The 17,961-nt window shown below is 38.1% G+C and overlaps 1 protein-coding gene across 2 annotated transcripts in view; it reads left to right on the top strand.

Annotated features, from left to right (window-relative positions):
* Window positions 1-622: 622 nt before the first annotated feature.
* The window catches only part of cep128 (centrosomal protein 128), a 25,422-nt gene continuing 8,083 nt past the window's right edge, over window positions 623-17,961 (top strand). For both annotated transcript variants that reach the window (XM_077587855.1, XM_077587856.1), the window contains exons 1-18: window positions 623-1,292; window positions 1,742-1,828; window positions 2,116-2,245; window positions 2,430-2,545; window positions 3,147-3,238; window positions 4,824-4,896; window positions 5,774-5,854; window positions 5,964-6,038; window positions 6,194-6,320; window positions 7,273-7,412; window positions 7,974-8,045; window positions 8,301-8,486; window positions 10,889-11,077; window positions 11,139-11,597; window positions 12,578-12,739; window positions 14,679-14,843; window positions 15,742-15,798; window positions 16,309-16,501. In XM_077587855.1, the coding sequence (XP_077443981.1) occupies window positions 1,122-1,292; window positions 1,742-1,828; window positions 2,116-2,245; window positions 2,430-2,545; window positions 3,147-3,238; window positions 4,824-4,896; window positions 5,774-5,854; window positions 5,964-6,038; window positions 6,194-6,320; window positions 7,273-7,412; window positions 7,974-8,045; window positions 8,301-8,486; window positions 10,889-11,077; window positions 11,139-11,597; window positions 12,578-12,739; window positions 14,679-14,843; window positions 15,742-15,798; window positions 16,309-16,501 (2,575 nt within the window). In that variant the 5' untranslated portion in view covers window positions 623-1,121. The remainder of the gene's footprint in view (window positions 1,293-1,741; window positions 1,829-2,115; window positions 2,246-2,429; window positions 2,546-3,146; window positions 3,239-4,823; window positions 4,897-5,773; window positions 5,855-5,963; window positions 6,039-6,193; window positions 6,321-7,272; window positions 7,413-7,973; window positions 8,046-8,300; window positions 8,487-10,888; window positions 11,078-11,138; window positions 11,598-12,577; window positions 12,740-14,678; window positions 14,844-15,741; window positions 15,799-16,308; window positions 16,502-17,961) is intronic.

Below are 17,961 nucleotides of genomic sequence, written 5' to 3' on the forward strand. Positions count from 1 at the left end.
ATAAGTATAGTAGTAAATGATAGTTTGTCTGTCATTCAACAAAAGCTTAAATATGAATTTTTGAACTCTGTTATTTTATAATTCTTATTTCATCTCATTTCTGAGCTTTATCCTCACTAGGGTCACGGGGGGGGGGGGGGGGTGCTGGAGCCTGTCCCAGCTGACTTCGGGCCAGAGGTGGGGGGGAGCCCGAATTGATGGCCAGCCAATCACAGGGCACAAGGAGACCAACAACCATTCACACTCATACCTATGGGAAATTTAGAGTGTCCAATCAGCCTACCATGCACATCTTTGGAATGTAGGAGGAAACCGGATTACCCGGAGAAAACCCACGCAGGCCCGAGGGGGAGCACACGGGTGGACCGACCTGGATTTGAACCCAGGCTGTGAGGCCGACGCACTAACCACTCATCCACGGATCACCCATTATTTTAAAATTATCATTTAAAAAGGCAAAATATATACATATAGGAAAATAAAAGTAACAAGTAAACAAAAATGACTTTCCAATACTGTACATGGACAATATTTACTGTCCTGTATCTCATTATTTTTTATTTGATCGTCTTAAAAGCAAACTTGCAATTTTAGTTAGTTCACAATCGAATTTGGACTTCAATTCCCAGCATGCCTTTCTCCTCTAGTGTGTAGTGGTTTGTTTTTTCCTGGCGAGACGCGGCTAGTTCAAGTTGCCATAGTACGAGGATGCGCACATTAATTAGTTTTCTTTTGACAAAAAAAACTCGCGCGTGATGTAAACGACATATTGTTCGAAATATCCTATTATTTTTTGCATAACCGTTGTAGGATTTTGTGGCCGTGATGGGTTTGCATCAGTACCAACCTCGAAAGATTTAGTTAGCTAGCTAGCATATTGGTTGTGACACTTGTTGCGAATCAAGGGGAGCATCCATCATCTTTCAACGACGAAATGGACAAGAGTTGAATGGGCAAACGCAATCGGAATTTAAAATTTTCCTCCTCATAATGTTTTTGAGGGGTTTCAAAATCTGCGGAGTTTCATTACGAATGTGATTTACATTTTTTGTTGCTCATCGAGCCATTTCTAAATCCCTACTTTGAATGCATGCCTAGTATTTCTGGAAGCATCAAAAAATATGGACACATCAAGTGGGTCAGATTCGTACGATAAGGTACGCGGACACAGGCCGCAGGGACGTGAAACCCACCGCAGACCACCACGGGAAAGAGGCCGAGCCAGTGGGCGAGCAGGTGATGGGCGAGCTGACATCTCTAACAAGATCAGCACACTGTGCACCACTTTGCAGGTAAAGCACTTGTATTCGTGTCTTTTTATCTACATGCCACAAAAATAAATAAATAAAAATCTCAGTATTTTTAATTTTAAATTTTAAAGGACATTCCTCCCATCTGGAGTTATCAGACTAAGCTGTTAGGGCTCATTAATCCAAATGTAACATCACAAAGGCATCCAAAGTAACATAAAATTTGAGAATAGGGAAAACAATCGTCAATTTTTAACCTTAAGGTGTACAAATACAATACAATTCTCAAGAATTTCTGAATCATTTTATTTTAAGAAGTTATAACACCCATCAAAATTGAAATCAAATATGAGTGAGTCAAGCAAAACATGTTTTTGATGCACAGTAGCATTACTAAGGATGCTTTTATCCGACAGTAATCACACAATCACATAGCGTCAGTCGCTGTGTGACCTTCAGGAGCCACATAATTGGTTTTGTCTTTTTGGCAGGACACTAATCGGAACTTGACCAAGGTGGACCAGATGCTGGGCCAGTACAGAGAGCATACCGATGATCAGGCGGAGGCCATGGCTTTGGTGAGACATCCGTTCAATCCATTCCCAGTGTAATGAAATGTTATTACATACTAAACAGATGGCGTTTAAATTATGCAAGGTTCGGGTCATCTCATTTTAATTTTAGTACATTCTCAATTGGAATCTACTGTGGAAATGTAATATTGTGCTTCCTGAAATTAAATGGAGTGACTTAATTCAACATTAGGTTGAACTCCGTTCCTTATGTATTATCTTGCAAGTTTTGGCTCAAACCTCCGTAGAACCAGGTTGCTTGTCCCTTCAGCCATCTGTTTTCTGGTATCCAGCTTCGGGATAACCTGGAGGAGTCGATTAGTCAGCTGCAGGCACAGAGGTTGAGCAGAACCAATGACGCTCACGGCAGTGCTTCTGCTTCCAGCATGCATTCCAGTGACCTAGATGTTTGCCCTGGTTCAGGTACAGACTGTTCAGCATCTAAAATATTGTCTTAAATCTGTTTAATAAAGCCAAACTGGCATTGTGATGGCGCATAATTGTGAATTTTATGAATTTGGCTGACTTGTCCACCAGACTTCATTTATTCATGTCAATTTTACCACTGTATTTGTATTTTTCAATAAACTGTATTGTGGGTTTACAGATAGCCGGCGTCTCAAACCAACATCACCACTAAAAGACTATACGAGTACACCTGGTAGGAGGAGGTCTCACTCTGCAAGTGTTCATTTCAAGAATAGCAGCTTGTCGGGACAGAATGTAAGTTGCTTTGTTTTTGATTTGTTTTGACATACAGTGGTACCTCGACATAGTGAACGTTTCCCATTGAAATGAATTGAAAACAAATTAATTTGTTCCAACCCTCTGAAAAAACACCAAAAACAGGATATTGGATTGGAAAAAATGTTTCATTTCCATATATTGACAAAGGAATAAATAATGAGCGGTTTAATAGTAATAAAATGTGTTTAATAGATATAAAATTAGATGCATTTCGCGGAGGGGAGAGACAACGACACACATGGAGGCGGAGGGGGGGCTTTTTGGGGGCACTTTATCCACGGCACTCGTAAACGAACAAACAAGTGTTTGTATGACGAGCATGTTGTATCACGAGGTACCACTGTATGTGGACTTTAAACAAAATCTTAAGGAGCATTTCATAACAATAGTGAAACTTACTGGGTTTGTTGATTTGTTGGATTTCAATGTTTAGGTACCAATTTAAAATAATTGAAACGTGGCAATTAATGAAGCTTTTCTTCTGGTTTTACAATGCCTTGATTCGGTTTTGCCTGTGTTTTTTAATTAATTTTTCTTTTAATTATTATTGTGATTTAATCTATTCGTCCCATTACAGCTTCATGAACTGCACCAGTCCTTGAGGGACCTGCGATGTGACCAACAGAGACTGTCAGTGGACCTAGATCGAGAAATCGTCAGGAGAAATAGGTAATAATTGATGCACTGAGTAAGTGGTCCTCCCCTGCCCACCCCTGAATTGTAACTGTAACATCAAAATAGATCGCGTGAGGTTGGCTCATTGAAAAGTAGATCTTGGAGCAAAAGTAGGAGCGGCCCTGGTGTATGTGTTTATTGGAATTAGTGACATTTCCTGCACTTTGTGTCTTTTTGTCCCAATATGCAATAGTTGTAGTAAGTGGCAAGGTAATTCAATGGCTTAATTCCCCTATTTTAACACAATGTTATTAATGGTAATCTAGAAGCTTTGTTTGTAAATAAGCACTTAAGTAAGCACTAGTGATTAACCGATATGGGTTTTTCAGGACCGATACCCATTATTAGTAGTTAGAGGAGGTCAATAGCTGATATTAGTTTGTATTCATTCATTCATTTTCTGAAACCACTTACCATAAAAGAGTCGCGGGGGGTGCTGGACTTCAGCTGGCTTCAGGCCGGAGGCGGGGGACACCCTGAATCGGTGGCCAGCTGATTGCAGGGCACAAGGAGATGGAACACCATTTACACTCACACTCATACTAAGGGGCAATTTAGAGTTTTCAACCCACCTACCATACATGTTTTTAGAATGTGGGGAGAAACTGGAGCACCTGGAGGAAACCCACGCAGGAGAACATGTAAACTCCACACAGAAAGGACCGACCTGGATTTGAACCTCGAACCTCAGAACTGTGAGGCCAAAAAAAAATCAGGTCAATGTTTGTTGCAAATAGTGTGAACTATTTCACTTGGTTAATACAGGACGTTGATAACAATATCAGACAAACACACTCGTGAAAAAAAATCACAAAATGGGAAACTTTTTGAATCTTAAATAACAGTACGATTGTTAAATTATTATGATATTTAAGGAAAATGTTTGGGAAAGTGGATAAATTCTTTCTACTTCTGATTTTTTTTTAAACACATCAGATTTTTGTATTTGCTTTACTAATTAAATTGTGCCGGTGTACCAATTGTAATAATGCGTTCTGTCTCTTGCATTGAAGTTTTTAATTTGCTCTGAGAAGCTTTTGAACTTGTGAACTAAGTTTCAAGATTTAATTTGATGAAGGGTCGACAGTAGATAAAGAAGATAATGGTATTTTTAAAAAGTTCTTTAAGGGAATAGTGAAATTTCCAAGAGACACATTTTGTCTCAACATAATTAAAATTAAGTATAAAAGCCTATTTAAAGACCCTTCCCTCCTGATGTGTACTGGGTCAAATTGAGAATGTATTTTAGAAAATTGTTAGCATTGTGGTTAGTGTGTTCAGAAAATGAATGAATTAATAGAAAGAGATAGATGTATATTGTCAGTATAATGCTTCGGAATTGTTGAAAATAAGTATTGTTCTCCCTCATCTGATTAGTGGATGAATGGTTTGGGGACCCTGGGTTCGAATCCCACTTGGCGGGCGATATGTTAGAAGGGGCATCTGCTGTAAAAAAAAGAAGTTATGTGCCAAAACTGTCAATGCAATTTGTTTGTTTTACTGTGGCGACCCCAAAAGGGGTGGATGGAATTATTAACTGTTGTGGATTTGTTATAACTGTCTTTTTCTTTTCTGATAGGGCTGAGATTGATACTAAGATTGCAATAGAGAGCCTTTCGGATCATATGGCACCTGTGCAACGACTGGACTCTGTAAGTTATTGTTTTTTGGAACTTGTTAAACAAAGTTAGCCTAATAACTTGTCTGTAGATGAAAGACTGAAATACCATAGGTATATATAATATGGCCGAGAGCTGTTTTAATACTGCAGTTTTATAGTAGAGCACAAGGGGGCACTCTGTCGCTTTAATATTTTGTAATACTGGCCACCATTGGATTAGCTCACGTTTTGCAATTTACAAGGCAGCTTCCAATTCATTAATATCCCTTGACACCATTGTATCTTAATAGGAACGCGGTAGCCCCCATTCCTCCCACCCCCAAAAATAAAACATAAAAATAAAAATATATATATGTATTTATGTATGTAGGTATGTGTGTGTGTGTATATATATATATATATATATATATATATATATATATATATATATATATATTTATATATATAGTATATATATATATATTTTTATATCTATATAGTATATAGTATATATATATATATATATATATATAAATATATATGAGTAAATAAACATAATAAAATAGATTATACATATAAAAATCGATTTTATTACTGAAGTTGAGGAGAAGAGGGAAGGCACAGGGCACATTTATTCCCCACCAATGGGCCTGCTGTGATGTGAATCAAATGCCTGATGAGTCACTTGGGTAGATGTTATAGCTTCCAGCTCATAATTCATCACCAGAGCCAACATATACTGCATATGCATAATGGGTGGGACTGAGTAGGATCTGAAGCCTCATACATATCCACCATTTTTCCAGTGGCTCATTTGAAAGAGACATGGAGTTGCGATGATGTCATACTAAAGCACCTGTCATGTCGCATTGTTATTGCTGTAGTGCTCCAGTAACAACACGTTCCAGAGCTGTTTGGTTGTTTTGCAGAGTTTGGAGAGACACAGTGTCAGTGGAAGAGAGGACACCATGATTTCCAAGCAGCGGAATTCAGAAAAAGAGAGATCCATGGTGACTACACAGTTTTCTTAATTTCTCTTGATTCAACTGCATCAGATTTGTAAGGGGTTGAATGTACATTTGACATCATTATCTGATAAGATCAGTATGCTCTCCTCAGATGGAGCATGAACTGGAGAGAGTTCAAAGACTACTTGATCAGTCAGAGGACAGCAGGGAGTCATTGGTTCAACAGGTTTCTATATATTTTATTTCTACTGTGCTGTGTGTGAGTCTGAATGCAAACAGTGAATCTTGAGGTGTTCACATGGCAAACTCCACTGAAAGAAATGCCAACCGGTTTAATTCATCGATATTTTTTTTCTCCCATGCTTGGGTCATGATTCACAGGTGGACAATATGCGTGGGGAGTTACTGAGAACCAGGAAGGAGAAGACAGAGCTACAGAAGGCCTGGCTGCAGCCTAATCAACCCATTCACGGCAACTATCAAGGAAGGGAGGAAGGACGATTACGAGGTAAGCAATTTGAAGGTAGTAATGAAGGTGTCAGGGGTGTGATTAGGCACGTTGCCTTTTTTCATTGTTTAGCTAATTCATGTATCTTTCATGGGTGACTAATAAAAAGTAAAAAGGTAAGTGGTAGATACTTCACTCATCCACAGAGGTCAGTTAAAAATAATTGAGCAAACGAGAGCATTTCATTAAATTCATTTTAAATTGTACTAAAGTTTTATTATTTTGTATTATTTTGTAATAAGCCTGGATGCCTTTTTACAAGAGTTGTGCAACAATGTGCGTGGAAATAATTCTTATTTCAAGCTACTTTAAGCCTATAATGAATTTTGAAATCAAACAAAATTCCAATTTGATTTTTTTTCATTTTATTTCTTGTTTGAAAGTGACAACTATTGCAGTAATATGAACCGTCATAAGAGTTGAGATTTTTTGACATTAGAAGCAATATGGCTGCCACAATATCTTAAAATTCTGGTTAGAAAATTTTAATTACTGCCATTATAACGCATCAGGTTCTCATCAAGATAGACGTATTTATTTTTTCAAATTGAATAATTTGATATTTTGCATTTATAAAGACAGGCATATTAACTTCCTTATGATATTGACCCTAATAATTTGCTTCTGATTCATACAGTATCACAGAAGTACCACGTGATTATTTTTCTTAAGATTTTCCCTTCAAAGTAACAGATAATTTGTACTCCTATTAAAACCATGAATATGGAGGTGAAAATTCTGAAAGAGAAATTGTAAAGAAATTTTAAGGCAATTTTAAGGGTGCGGCTTATACGCGGGGGTGGCTTATATGCGACTAAATACGGTAGTTGTTCTTGTCAAAAAAGTGTAAATACTAATAGGAACCAATTTGAAGTAAAAACAATATCAAGCTGATTTTGGGAAGCTTTGGTTTTTCACAAAGTCTTGTCTTTTCTGTATTGAATTTGTAAAGTTGGTTCAGACATGGAAAAAGAAGTAGCAGAACTGCGAGCTCAACTGCACAAGGTATCGGTCAACAATGAGGTCGAGGAGCTGAAGAAATCTCTGGAACGCAAGGAGAGAGAGCGGCTCCAGCTGAGTATCCATTTGGAGGTGTGTGCGCGTGTGTGTGTGTGTGTGTGTGTCGCGTGCACTATTTAATAATGTAATAGAAAATTGAGATCTAAATCTTTATTTATGCCATTTAATTCAAATGATCCCCCACAGACATTTAAACATATAATCGAAGTTTGATTGGTAGCTCCTTTTAGTAATCAATAATAAAATAATAATTAAAAAAAGGTAATTATTGTGACAATTTTTAAAAAATGGGTTAACATAGTTCTAACTATTCTTTCTTTATATTAACAGTAAAAAATGCAAATGATGTGAGTTGACTACATCAATTCCTGGTGACTCATCAGCCTCTGACTAACCGACAATACTACTTGGCCTAAATACGTCAACTTCACAGTTATGACGTCGAACTATAAACTTCAAATTGACTTCAGGTTGTTGTAATGTAATCTAATATGAACTGTCTGTGGACTTTCTTTGTCTTGTTCAAAGGAGAATCCAGTTTTCAATTGCTTGTTTTCAGCTTTCTTATCCTGGAATTGTTTTTCTTTTACTTTTGCACACTTAAACTATTTATATTTTGTTTCTCTGCACTAGGGCTTGTCTACAGAGTTAGCACGGCGGGAGGAACAGCAAGTGGAAATGCTTGAAAAACTTAAGGAGATACAGGTATTTCTCAGCTTCTTCAGTTACTTTTATAAACATTGATTAGCAATGTTTCTCTGTTAGCTTTTTTCTGAAAGGTTACAGTAGCTAACATCATGAAGTGGTTCAATGTTGACCAGGTTTTGATGAAATAATATCTTAAAAGTAAATAACATTTTATTCTAGACCTAAGAGGAAAATGTGCAAAAGATGCAAAAAACAATACTGCCTACTGAGCAAAAGCACTTTTCAGGAAATTAATCTTGCCTTTCTTTTCAGAGCCGAGGGAAGACAGAAAAAACTGAGACTGAGGCATTACTCCATGAGAGTACAAGGAGCAAAGAAGAATTGAGAGCTAAGGCCCAAAAGGCCGTGCGCCAGTGGAGGACAAAGTGCAGTCGACTGCAGAGGGACCTGGAGGAGGCCCGAACCAATGTTCGACTTCACACTGAAAAGGCTGCTCAGGTCAGTCCAGTCAGGGATTTTTATAAATAGTACCGGTCTTAAAATGCATTTTGAAGTATAGAAAACATCACATCAACTCATTTCATTGAAGCCCAACAGTATTAACTTGAAAACTTCAGGAACCCTAATTTCGAATTGAGAGGTCGATATACAATTACGTAGAATACCATGCTCCAATTTTGAGCTATATTTAGATTCATTGCAATTCATAAACATGCATCCAAGAGGTGAGAAAAGAATGAAAACTATCGTAGCCGCTTTTGTGTCTTTTTTTAAGATCACATAAATCAGCTAAACGCTCATTTGCCGACAAATGCAGTTGCTAAATTATTAATAGTTTTTTTATTTCATCCAATTTTTACATAAATGCCTTTCACTGGAATTCCCTATAAAATAAGCACAAGGGAAGAATTACTGTAAACTCTTCTTATACGCTATGATGAATAATAGATGATGAGAAAAAATGTTATGTAGCTTTATATTAAAATTACTAGTCGACTAAAACAAATGAGCATGTTTTACTTGTGCATATATGCATGAGTTTAAGATGTTTTTTGTGAATGTTTACTATTTACGTTTAGAAAGAAATAACTATTAAAAGGAGGAGTTTGAATTGGATTGGATTGGATAACTTTATTCATTCCGTGCTCGGGAAATTTCATTGTGACAGTAGCAAGAAAAGGCATAGTTATTAGTTAGACAGTACAGTCGCAAAGGCCGCAGGACAACAAAGCAAAAGCACAAAGTACAAAGCAAATCAAAGTAAATGGGATCATTAAGAATCACCAAATCAAATCATTAAGACAGAAAACAGCAAAAACACAAAACGAGCAAGAGTGGACGGAGATACCGCCACCGGCTGCCACTTGAACGGCGCCATTTTGGTTGCGGTAGCAAAAACGGATACAGATTCAAAAGACGTAAAGTTGGACAAAAACTGGAACCACACACAGGAAGTCTTCCACAAGATGGGGAACTTCTGCAGACTGTGACTGAGGTAGAGAATATGCAGAGTCACTCTTCCAAGCTTATCTGCACAGTTTCTCAGTAGTCTGGAGCTGAAGACAACAGTAGCAGAATAGAGCCCCTGGACTCCGTTGCTGGTAAGCGCCGACAGCTCATATTGTCCAGGATTGCTATCATGTTCCATAGTGAGATGGCCAAAGGTGGTTGGCGTTTTTTGTAATTGTAGGCCTCGAACCTATTGTTCGACTCCTATGGGGAGGGCTGTTATTATGCATGAGCAGGTATTTTTGGCCGTGCAAACCCAGGTTAATGGGGATGGGTACAGACAGGCAAAGCATCACATGGCATCAGCAATTGCTGAGGCAAAAATGTACATAAGTTTACATACATACAGAAGTTTAGAGAGGCCTTGGAGAACGTTTTCCGAATAGAAAGGACAGACTGTACCATCTGGCAGCTCAAGAAAGTGAAGTGATATATACTACAGGTACATCATCACCGTTGGTTACATATAAGGTTTGTATTGACTTCCCGGATTTGTTGTATCGGACCTCGACTTGGGGATAGAAAGAGACAGAGCTCCTCTTGTCATTTACCCACATGTCATTTAGTGAAGAAGCAGAATCTGGAGACCTGGAGGCTGGAATTTTTATTTCTGGTGGAAAGGTCATTGAAAAGCACTTTGTAGTAGAGGCAGATAAAATGAGGGAGTCCTTCAGGCTCGATTCAGAAGGTGTAGTAGTTTGTTTTTTGTGCGGCTTGAATATTTTCAGTTGGATCCTGAATGGGGCCTTGATGTTTTGCTTCTCTGGAATTGGAGCGTTTAGCATTTGGTTTCCCCTGAGAGATGCTCTTGAAGTGTGGGGTATTAGTTTACTCTGCATTTCCAGTAGCCTGTTGGATTTTCCTTTGTGGAATTTCTAAGCTCAAAGACATTATGATTTGCTGAATTCCATGGTCGGTCTCCTTTCTCCAGATTAGATTCTATTGGCTTTTTCAGGCCATGATCTTCAATTTATACCCATCCGAGTGTGCAACAAAATTGCTAGGATGTGAATATTTTTTGGAATATGAATTAATTATAATTTAATTTCCACCTTCTAGGTTAATAATGATATCTCATCAGGTGTTCAATTAAATGATTAGTTTGTGAGAAACAGCAAATTTCAGTCAAAGCTAGTGTATTAGACGCAATCTCTCTTGGACAGACCTGGCAGCTATCACTTATCGCAATGCTGGGTACGAGCCCTTTCAATAACGAACTGCACATGTTTCCGGCCATTATGTCGCCGTCATTCTTCCTCCTGCCCTTGTTAAATATTCTTTGAGCGTGTCTTTGTTCTCCACAGTAATTCTGTCCCCATCATCTTCTGTAATTTTTTGTTCCCTGTTCTATTACATGCCTCACCTCATACTCTTTATGTTCCTTTCTCCAGGAAGCAAAAGAAAAGGAGAGCCCCCACTCTCAGCTGAAGGCATTGAGCCAGCAGGCTGAGGCTGCCCGCAAAGAGCTGGCTGAAAACCTACAACGTTTGGCCCTGCGTGAAGAAGAGCTTCATCGCAAGGACGTCTCGCTTTCTCAGAGCTACCAGCGCCAACTGGCTCTAGAACAGGAGATCCGGGAGGTAGGCCTCAGGGTAATTTGAAAATCCATACCCAGATTTAAAGAGCATTTTGTAATCATAGGTGAGGGAGTCCTCTGTTGCCCTTCAGATGGAAGTTCGGCGTCACGTGGACAACCTGGCTAGACTAAAGGAAGACAATCAAAGACTCGTTGAACAAGCTGATACACAAGCTCTTCTTAGTAAGAAAGACCAAAATAAGCATGATGAACTACAAGACTCACTAAATCATATGACAGCAGCTCATGCCCAGCTATCACAGCGCTTGACAGTAGCGGAAGCTTCCAAGAATGAGTTCCAGAAGGTCACGGTGAAATTACAGGCCAAGCTGGCTACGGTTCAGCAAGAGCCAGACTCATTGAGGCAACAGCTTCGGGTGGAGAGGGAGATTCATCAGAAGGAGGTGGACAACCTGAAGGCCACCATTGAAGAAAGCAGAATGAAAAATAAGGAACTACATGAGATGCTGGTATTTTGCCGTCAACAGCGTGATGAAATCCAGTCACATTTAAATGCAGTTCAAGTAAGTTTAAAAGGAAACATAATCATATATCTATTGTGAAGCACAAGGTCCAAAAAATGATCTATTTTCCCAATGAACGAAGCATTGAGTGACATCCACAACCAATAACAATTTTCTGCCAAATCAGTTTGAAGGTTCAGTGGTTGGATCAGCCTGGGATGATTTCTTTGCATCAGATGTGATACTATATAACTCGACCCGTGGCGCCTCGTTAAAGCAGTGCAATGTAGATGGATAATTTCTCTTGCCTTCAGCAATGAACTTCAACTCCCCTTTAAGGCCCTTTGAGGAAATGCTGTGATGATTATTTTATTGTTTATTAGGTGTATGGTCGTTCTTGATATGAATTAATGTAGCACACATTTCCGTTATCTGCCATGCGTACAGGAGCTCATAATGTTATTTTAGTTCAGTGAGGACAAGGGCATGTTCTTGAATATTTAAAGTCCCAGCCTATGGGTGCTGTGCATACCCAATCGACGAAGAGCATAGCTAGAAGCGTATATTCATGTTTAGCTACAGTCAACTTTCGGGGGAAAAAGCTTAAAATAGCAATTTTCCCTGTCCTTGTACTCTCTCGATTTCCTTTCCACTGTATCATCCCTTTTCCTCATAATCCCTTCACTTGTCACCTGCCTCTAGCTTTAATATAGCATCTTTTCAGTTCTTTCATTCTCTCTTTTCCCCTCCATCCCTCTCTTTGCTTTTTTCCCCTCGCCGTGTGTCAGTTCATCCCAGGTTTTTAGTCAATGATAGTCCCACTCTAATTCGCAATTAAAGGGTTTCAGAATACACTGTCATTTTACAATACAGACGAGTGCTAGGATAGGGTACATATATTTTTCCTGCTTCCGAACTTAAGACACATTGTACAGTAGTTGCTAGTTCACTGGTCAGACTTCCCCTGTACATTTGTTTGCGTCCAATTATTCCATCCCTACGTTTATCATGATCATTAAAACACACCTGCCGTCCATTAGGAAGGTGCAGTGTCAGACAAGAAGTTGTGCGAGGCACTGCAAGTCAAGTTGGACAGGATGAAGGATGAGTGTGATAAGCTCTCTGCAGACCTGAGTTTAAAAGAAGATGCACATGCACTCCTGTACAAAAACTACCAACTGCTTAACCTGGAACTGGATGATGTAAGTACTGTCACTCTCTTCAAAATGAATATGAAAGGACTGGTTAAATTGGGTTGAAATACCTTCTTCAATATCATGTAGATCAAGGGTTCTCAAACCTTTGCTCAATATTTACTTTTCAAGGGGCCAACCTCCCGTGATCTACCTTTTTTTTCTTGGCCACTGACAAAGCTCACAGTTATTTTTGTTCAGGGGTGCTCACACTTTTCAGCATGCGACCTACTAAAGAAATGCTCAAGTAAAAAAGACCTACCCATATATTTATTTTGACAACTTATGTTTTTGTATGTTGCATAACCACATTACGTGCAATTCAACTTTAATTGTAGTGTTTTTCTATGCGTTCGTGCAGGCATGCGCGTTCCCCCACTGGCATAAGATAGAGACCATATGCTGCTTCTCTTTGCTACTGAGACATTTCCTGCCCCATCACGACTAAAGGGCACCAAATTGAAGCATATCACATTTGAAGTGTCCAAGATCAATGTATCACTTAACGTGCAGCTGTCAGAGGCTATTGCCTTCACACATTAGTTGTTGTCGTTAGAAAGCCTAATGCGCTGATTATAAGAGCCAGATATGCAATTATCAAAAATAAACAAAATAAAAGCATTGCACATCCTCCAATGTTAGTATTGCTCAGGAATCATATGCATTGTGATGTTGCAGTACAAACGAGACATCGTTCAGGCCTAAATGAAACCAACAGACTGAATCAGATCTTTCTTTCATGCGATCTACAAAGAGGACCTTGGCGATCGACTGGTAGATGGCAATCGATGTATTGAGATCCCCTGATATCGATATAGATTCTGCTTTTCCACTGTAATAAGGATAGTGTCTGTCAATATAATAATAGGCCAAGAAAATGTAGCATTAAGTGATGTTAGAAGTTGATCAAATCCAGTTTTATTTTATACACATTTTGTTCTCGTGATAACACAACCAAGTACGTATTCAAAACAATGCCGTACTCAGGCGAACCCTGGTATACTTTGAAAGGTTATTTTTGTGCCAAATCAGCACTATTTCAAAGGGGCTGCTACATAAAAGTGGAGGTATTTTACAACAGCAGATGGAGGCTTCACTCTCCTCTGACAGGCTCTATAAGTAAGATGATCTCTTCAGGGCATCTATGTATTGACTCTAAATTGGCTGAATGGAGAAAAAAAGGAATGTTCTTTATGTAACGTAGGTAGTTTGTCACTGGGAGACAGAATGATGACCCACAGTCCCCAGGCAGCACTGATCAGTTAGTTCCTGTGGCCCTGACATATTAATTGACTGTGCCCTGGAAGGATGCCTGAAACTATTGACAGAAGAGACCAGACAAAGATGGTTAACTAGGCCTGTTTATGTGGGAAGAAAGCAAAACAGACTCTGGGATTGCATTTCGAAGTGTTGACCGCGTCTTCTTTTTCAAAAACTTACCATGCTCAAAAAAATGATGAGTGAATCGATGGTACGGCTTATATGCCTACAAAAAGACGACATGCACGTAATTGCAAGGTGACAAAGGCGAAATGCCATAACGCAAGGCAATGTGGCCGATACGGTAATTTATTTCAAAATAGAGAAAAGATAAACAGATAAAATGGTAAACAAAATTTATTTTGGCATCCATAAAACGTGAAAAAACTCACTTGTGCCTGTCACTGCTCGCTAGTAGCTTAGATACATGTGTTCGTATTGTTTACCATGTCAGCACATCCCAATAGTTAAGGCTGATCGGAGGTCTTGCGGTCGATTGTTAAAATATCAGCCTTGATACCTGCATAATGTGTATCCCATGCTATTATTGCACCCAGAGACTTGGTGAACATTATACCGCTATTGACACACTTCCTGGTTGTGCTTATACACATTTTGTACTGTGCTACTATATACCACTACAGTAATGTGTATCCTGAACAACTCATTGGTCTTATATCTTCTTTAGATCAGGTCAGATGTTAGGGGGCATGCAACTGTAACAGAGCTTATCAAACTGGAACAGAAAGTGGCACAAATGGAAACAGAACATGGGTTACTGCTTTCCACCATCAGTGAAGAACTAGATGTTACTCTCCAAGGCCTCCCAAGGAATGGTGACAACAAATACCAGGTACAATTGTTGTTTGCTAATAGATTTAAAGTACATCATGCATGCATGATCAGCAAAAGACCAATGCCTGTTGTTTATACTGTATACGTACAATATTCTCTTCTGAGATTTCTACTGTCAGCGATGATACTTTGATTGATTTGATCTGCAATGGTTGATTGATACCATCTTATATACTCGTTGATGGAAAGCTTATGATAACTACACAAGGGGTCAATTTATTTCATTAAAGTCTGACATGATCGTACAGGACCCAAGCTAACATTTTTTTACAAATATTGTCGTGAATTTTTGGCACTGACACAGGTGTGTATCCCTAACCTCTGTACATGTTCGCTTAAAAAGATAGTATATTAATCGCAAACGGATACTAAAAGAATGGACTCAAAAAACAATACTTTTGTGGAAAAGTCAGCATTTGGTGCACATTCATTCCCACCAACAACACTTTCAACTCTCAGATGACTCCCCCCTGTAGCAGGGTTCCTTTTGATCCCAAAAATATTTGTATCGTCATTTATAGTTTCTTCTGTGCCAAGTCCTTGTGGACCTGACCACCACTACAATCCACAGATGCACTTTGAACCTCTGGCAAGCACTTGCTTGGAATTTCTGTTTTGCTTCAACCTGGTTTGAAGTGACAGTTTGAAAAGTTTCCCTGGTGTTCATGGAAGAATGTTGATCTGTGTTAAGACCTCTAACAAAATGTTTCTAAAAGGTTTTGGCCTCCTCTTTTCATCAAACCTAGTAATACTTTATATAACTTAATCTCGGTTTAAGTGTGCGATAAATGTCTATAAATGTAGTTTGTTTTATTTTACCAATGTGGCATTGTGTTTTGCATACACTACTAGAAAAAAAAACGTACTTTTCACAATGGACTCGCTTCTTTTGACAGGCAACTAAGAAAGCTACTTTAGAAAAAGACCCCTCCTTTTGGCTGGCAGAAATAAAGGTATGACTTTTGCATGTTGTGGATGTGCTTAGCAAATTGTGTAGATCACAGGTAGCAAAGATCTGTTTATTTTAACCATTTGAAGTTTTAGCAATTTACCTATTTTTGATGTCAGAGTTGTGAGCCCATAACTGGGTTACTATGGCAATACATTAAGCATATATTCTGTTAAACTCAACATTATATTAAGAGTACACTATGGTAAGCATATAAAAAAGTAGTATTTTAAAATAAAATTATTTTAGATTTACAAAAAGAAAACACATTAATTAGATTAGTGTTGGGCAATATAATTACAAAATGTATCAATATATAAGTATTTAATAACAGTCAAAAGTCATTGTTTTTATTTTTAACCTGTTGAAATTCAGTATTGCTGCTTTCATAACAGCTTTGCCCATTTTTTTGCTGATGTCTTATTGTCATAGAGTTTAGAGATACACATCTATTATTTCTACAAATTCCATATTTATTACATTTGGTGTGAATTCTTCGACTTTAATTGAGCAGTCGAAGATACGTTCGCTGCGTGAGGAGATGCGGGAGCATGATACAAAAGAACACCACCTGAGGAGGCAGCACAAGTACACCAGGGATGAGCTAAAAGCACTCAAGCAGAGCCGGAGCACAGACCGGGATGCTCTCTTGCAACGCCTAGAAGAACAAGAAAAGCTGTTACATTCCATCAGCAAAGAAAAAAAAGGTACACAATCACTCTGCTGCCACTGCCGTAATGCCATTCATTTAACTGTTATCTGGCTGAATTCTTCATATATGACCATGCTGAAAATGAAGCACAATCAAAAGATGCAGGGGAATTGATATTATATGAAAAATCAAAGAAGGATGTCATTTATTATAACCCAATTAGAATGGCATGCAAGTTGGACGCACTTCTGCCAAGGCCCAACTTTTGAGACTTGATATATATGTATGTATGTATGTTTGTGTATGTGTGTGTATATGTATGTATACATGTGTGTATATGTATATATGTGTGTATATGTGTGTGTATGTGTGTATATGTGTGTATATGTGTGTATATGTGTGTGTATGTGTGTATAAATGTGTATAAATGTGTGTGTATATGTGTGTATATGAGTGTATATGTGTGTGTATCAATGTGTAAATATGTGTGTATAAATGTGTATATGTGTGTGTATAAATGTGTACAAGTGTGTATGTGTGTATATATATACATATCTATATATATATATATATATATATATATATATATATATATATATCAGAACATCAGAACAAAAAGTGAAAATTGAAGGAATTTAATCCTTCCAGATTACCCTCATCAAATTTATAAATAGACAATGTAATCAGGCAGCTGTGTAATTAAAATTGTCACTAATAATTTGACCTCTTTTAATGGCTTCTCTTTAACTTTCTGATTCTTTTATACTGTTTCAGTATCTCAGCCTGTTTACCCTTTTCGCCTTTTCGCTTGATCGTATCTGTTAAATTTCCTGGGCGCGAGCATCCTTCTCAACATATGACATATTTAATCTCTTCATTCGCTTCTTTCCTCCAGTATCGCATTTTTTTAAACCACTCAGGAAAGGCATTATAGCTTTTTGGGAGATTTTTTTTTACCCAAGGCACAGTAAGAGAACGTGAGCAATGCCTGGCCCCAACACCTCTGTTCATTCATTAGGTCACATGATCAAGCAAAATCAAATCTATCAGATTTTATCTTAAAATCACTTAATTTTTTCAGCACCATAAGTCTAACAATCAGTGCATAAATGATTTCTTCTCCAAAGTTCTGGTAGTCACAAAGGTGGCTTTTCAATTACCATAGCTGAATACTTTGCTACTGAATAACCTTTGCTACACCATAAACTCGTTCATCAAATTCTAATATAAGCCTTTTTTTCAATTAAAGCCAGTTAATTGCCCACCTCAGGCGACTGGTTGTTAATAGCTTAAGTCAGCAGAACTACAGTATTCCCTTTTTTATTATTGATCTTTATTCATTTTCGTCGTCTCTTGTCTGGAACATTGTTTGACCTGACAAACAGGCAATAGTCATTTAAAAATGTCTCTATGCCGAGCTAAAGCTGGGGCTTTTTACAACATACAGTATTCGACATTGAATTTGAGATAAGCAAATAAAATGTTTTACACACTTAACAAGTAATGTCTGCGGAG

The sequence above is a fragment of the Stigmatopora argus genome, chromosome 19 (assembly GCF_051989625.1).
Source record: "Stigmatopora argus isolate UIUO_Sarg chromosome 19, RoL_Sarg_1.0, whole genome shotgun sequence".
In the NCBI taxonomy this organism is placed as follows: domain Eukaryota; kingdom Metazoa; phylum Chordata; class Actinopteri; order Syngnathiformes; family Syngnathidae; genus Stigmatopora; species Stigmatopora argus.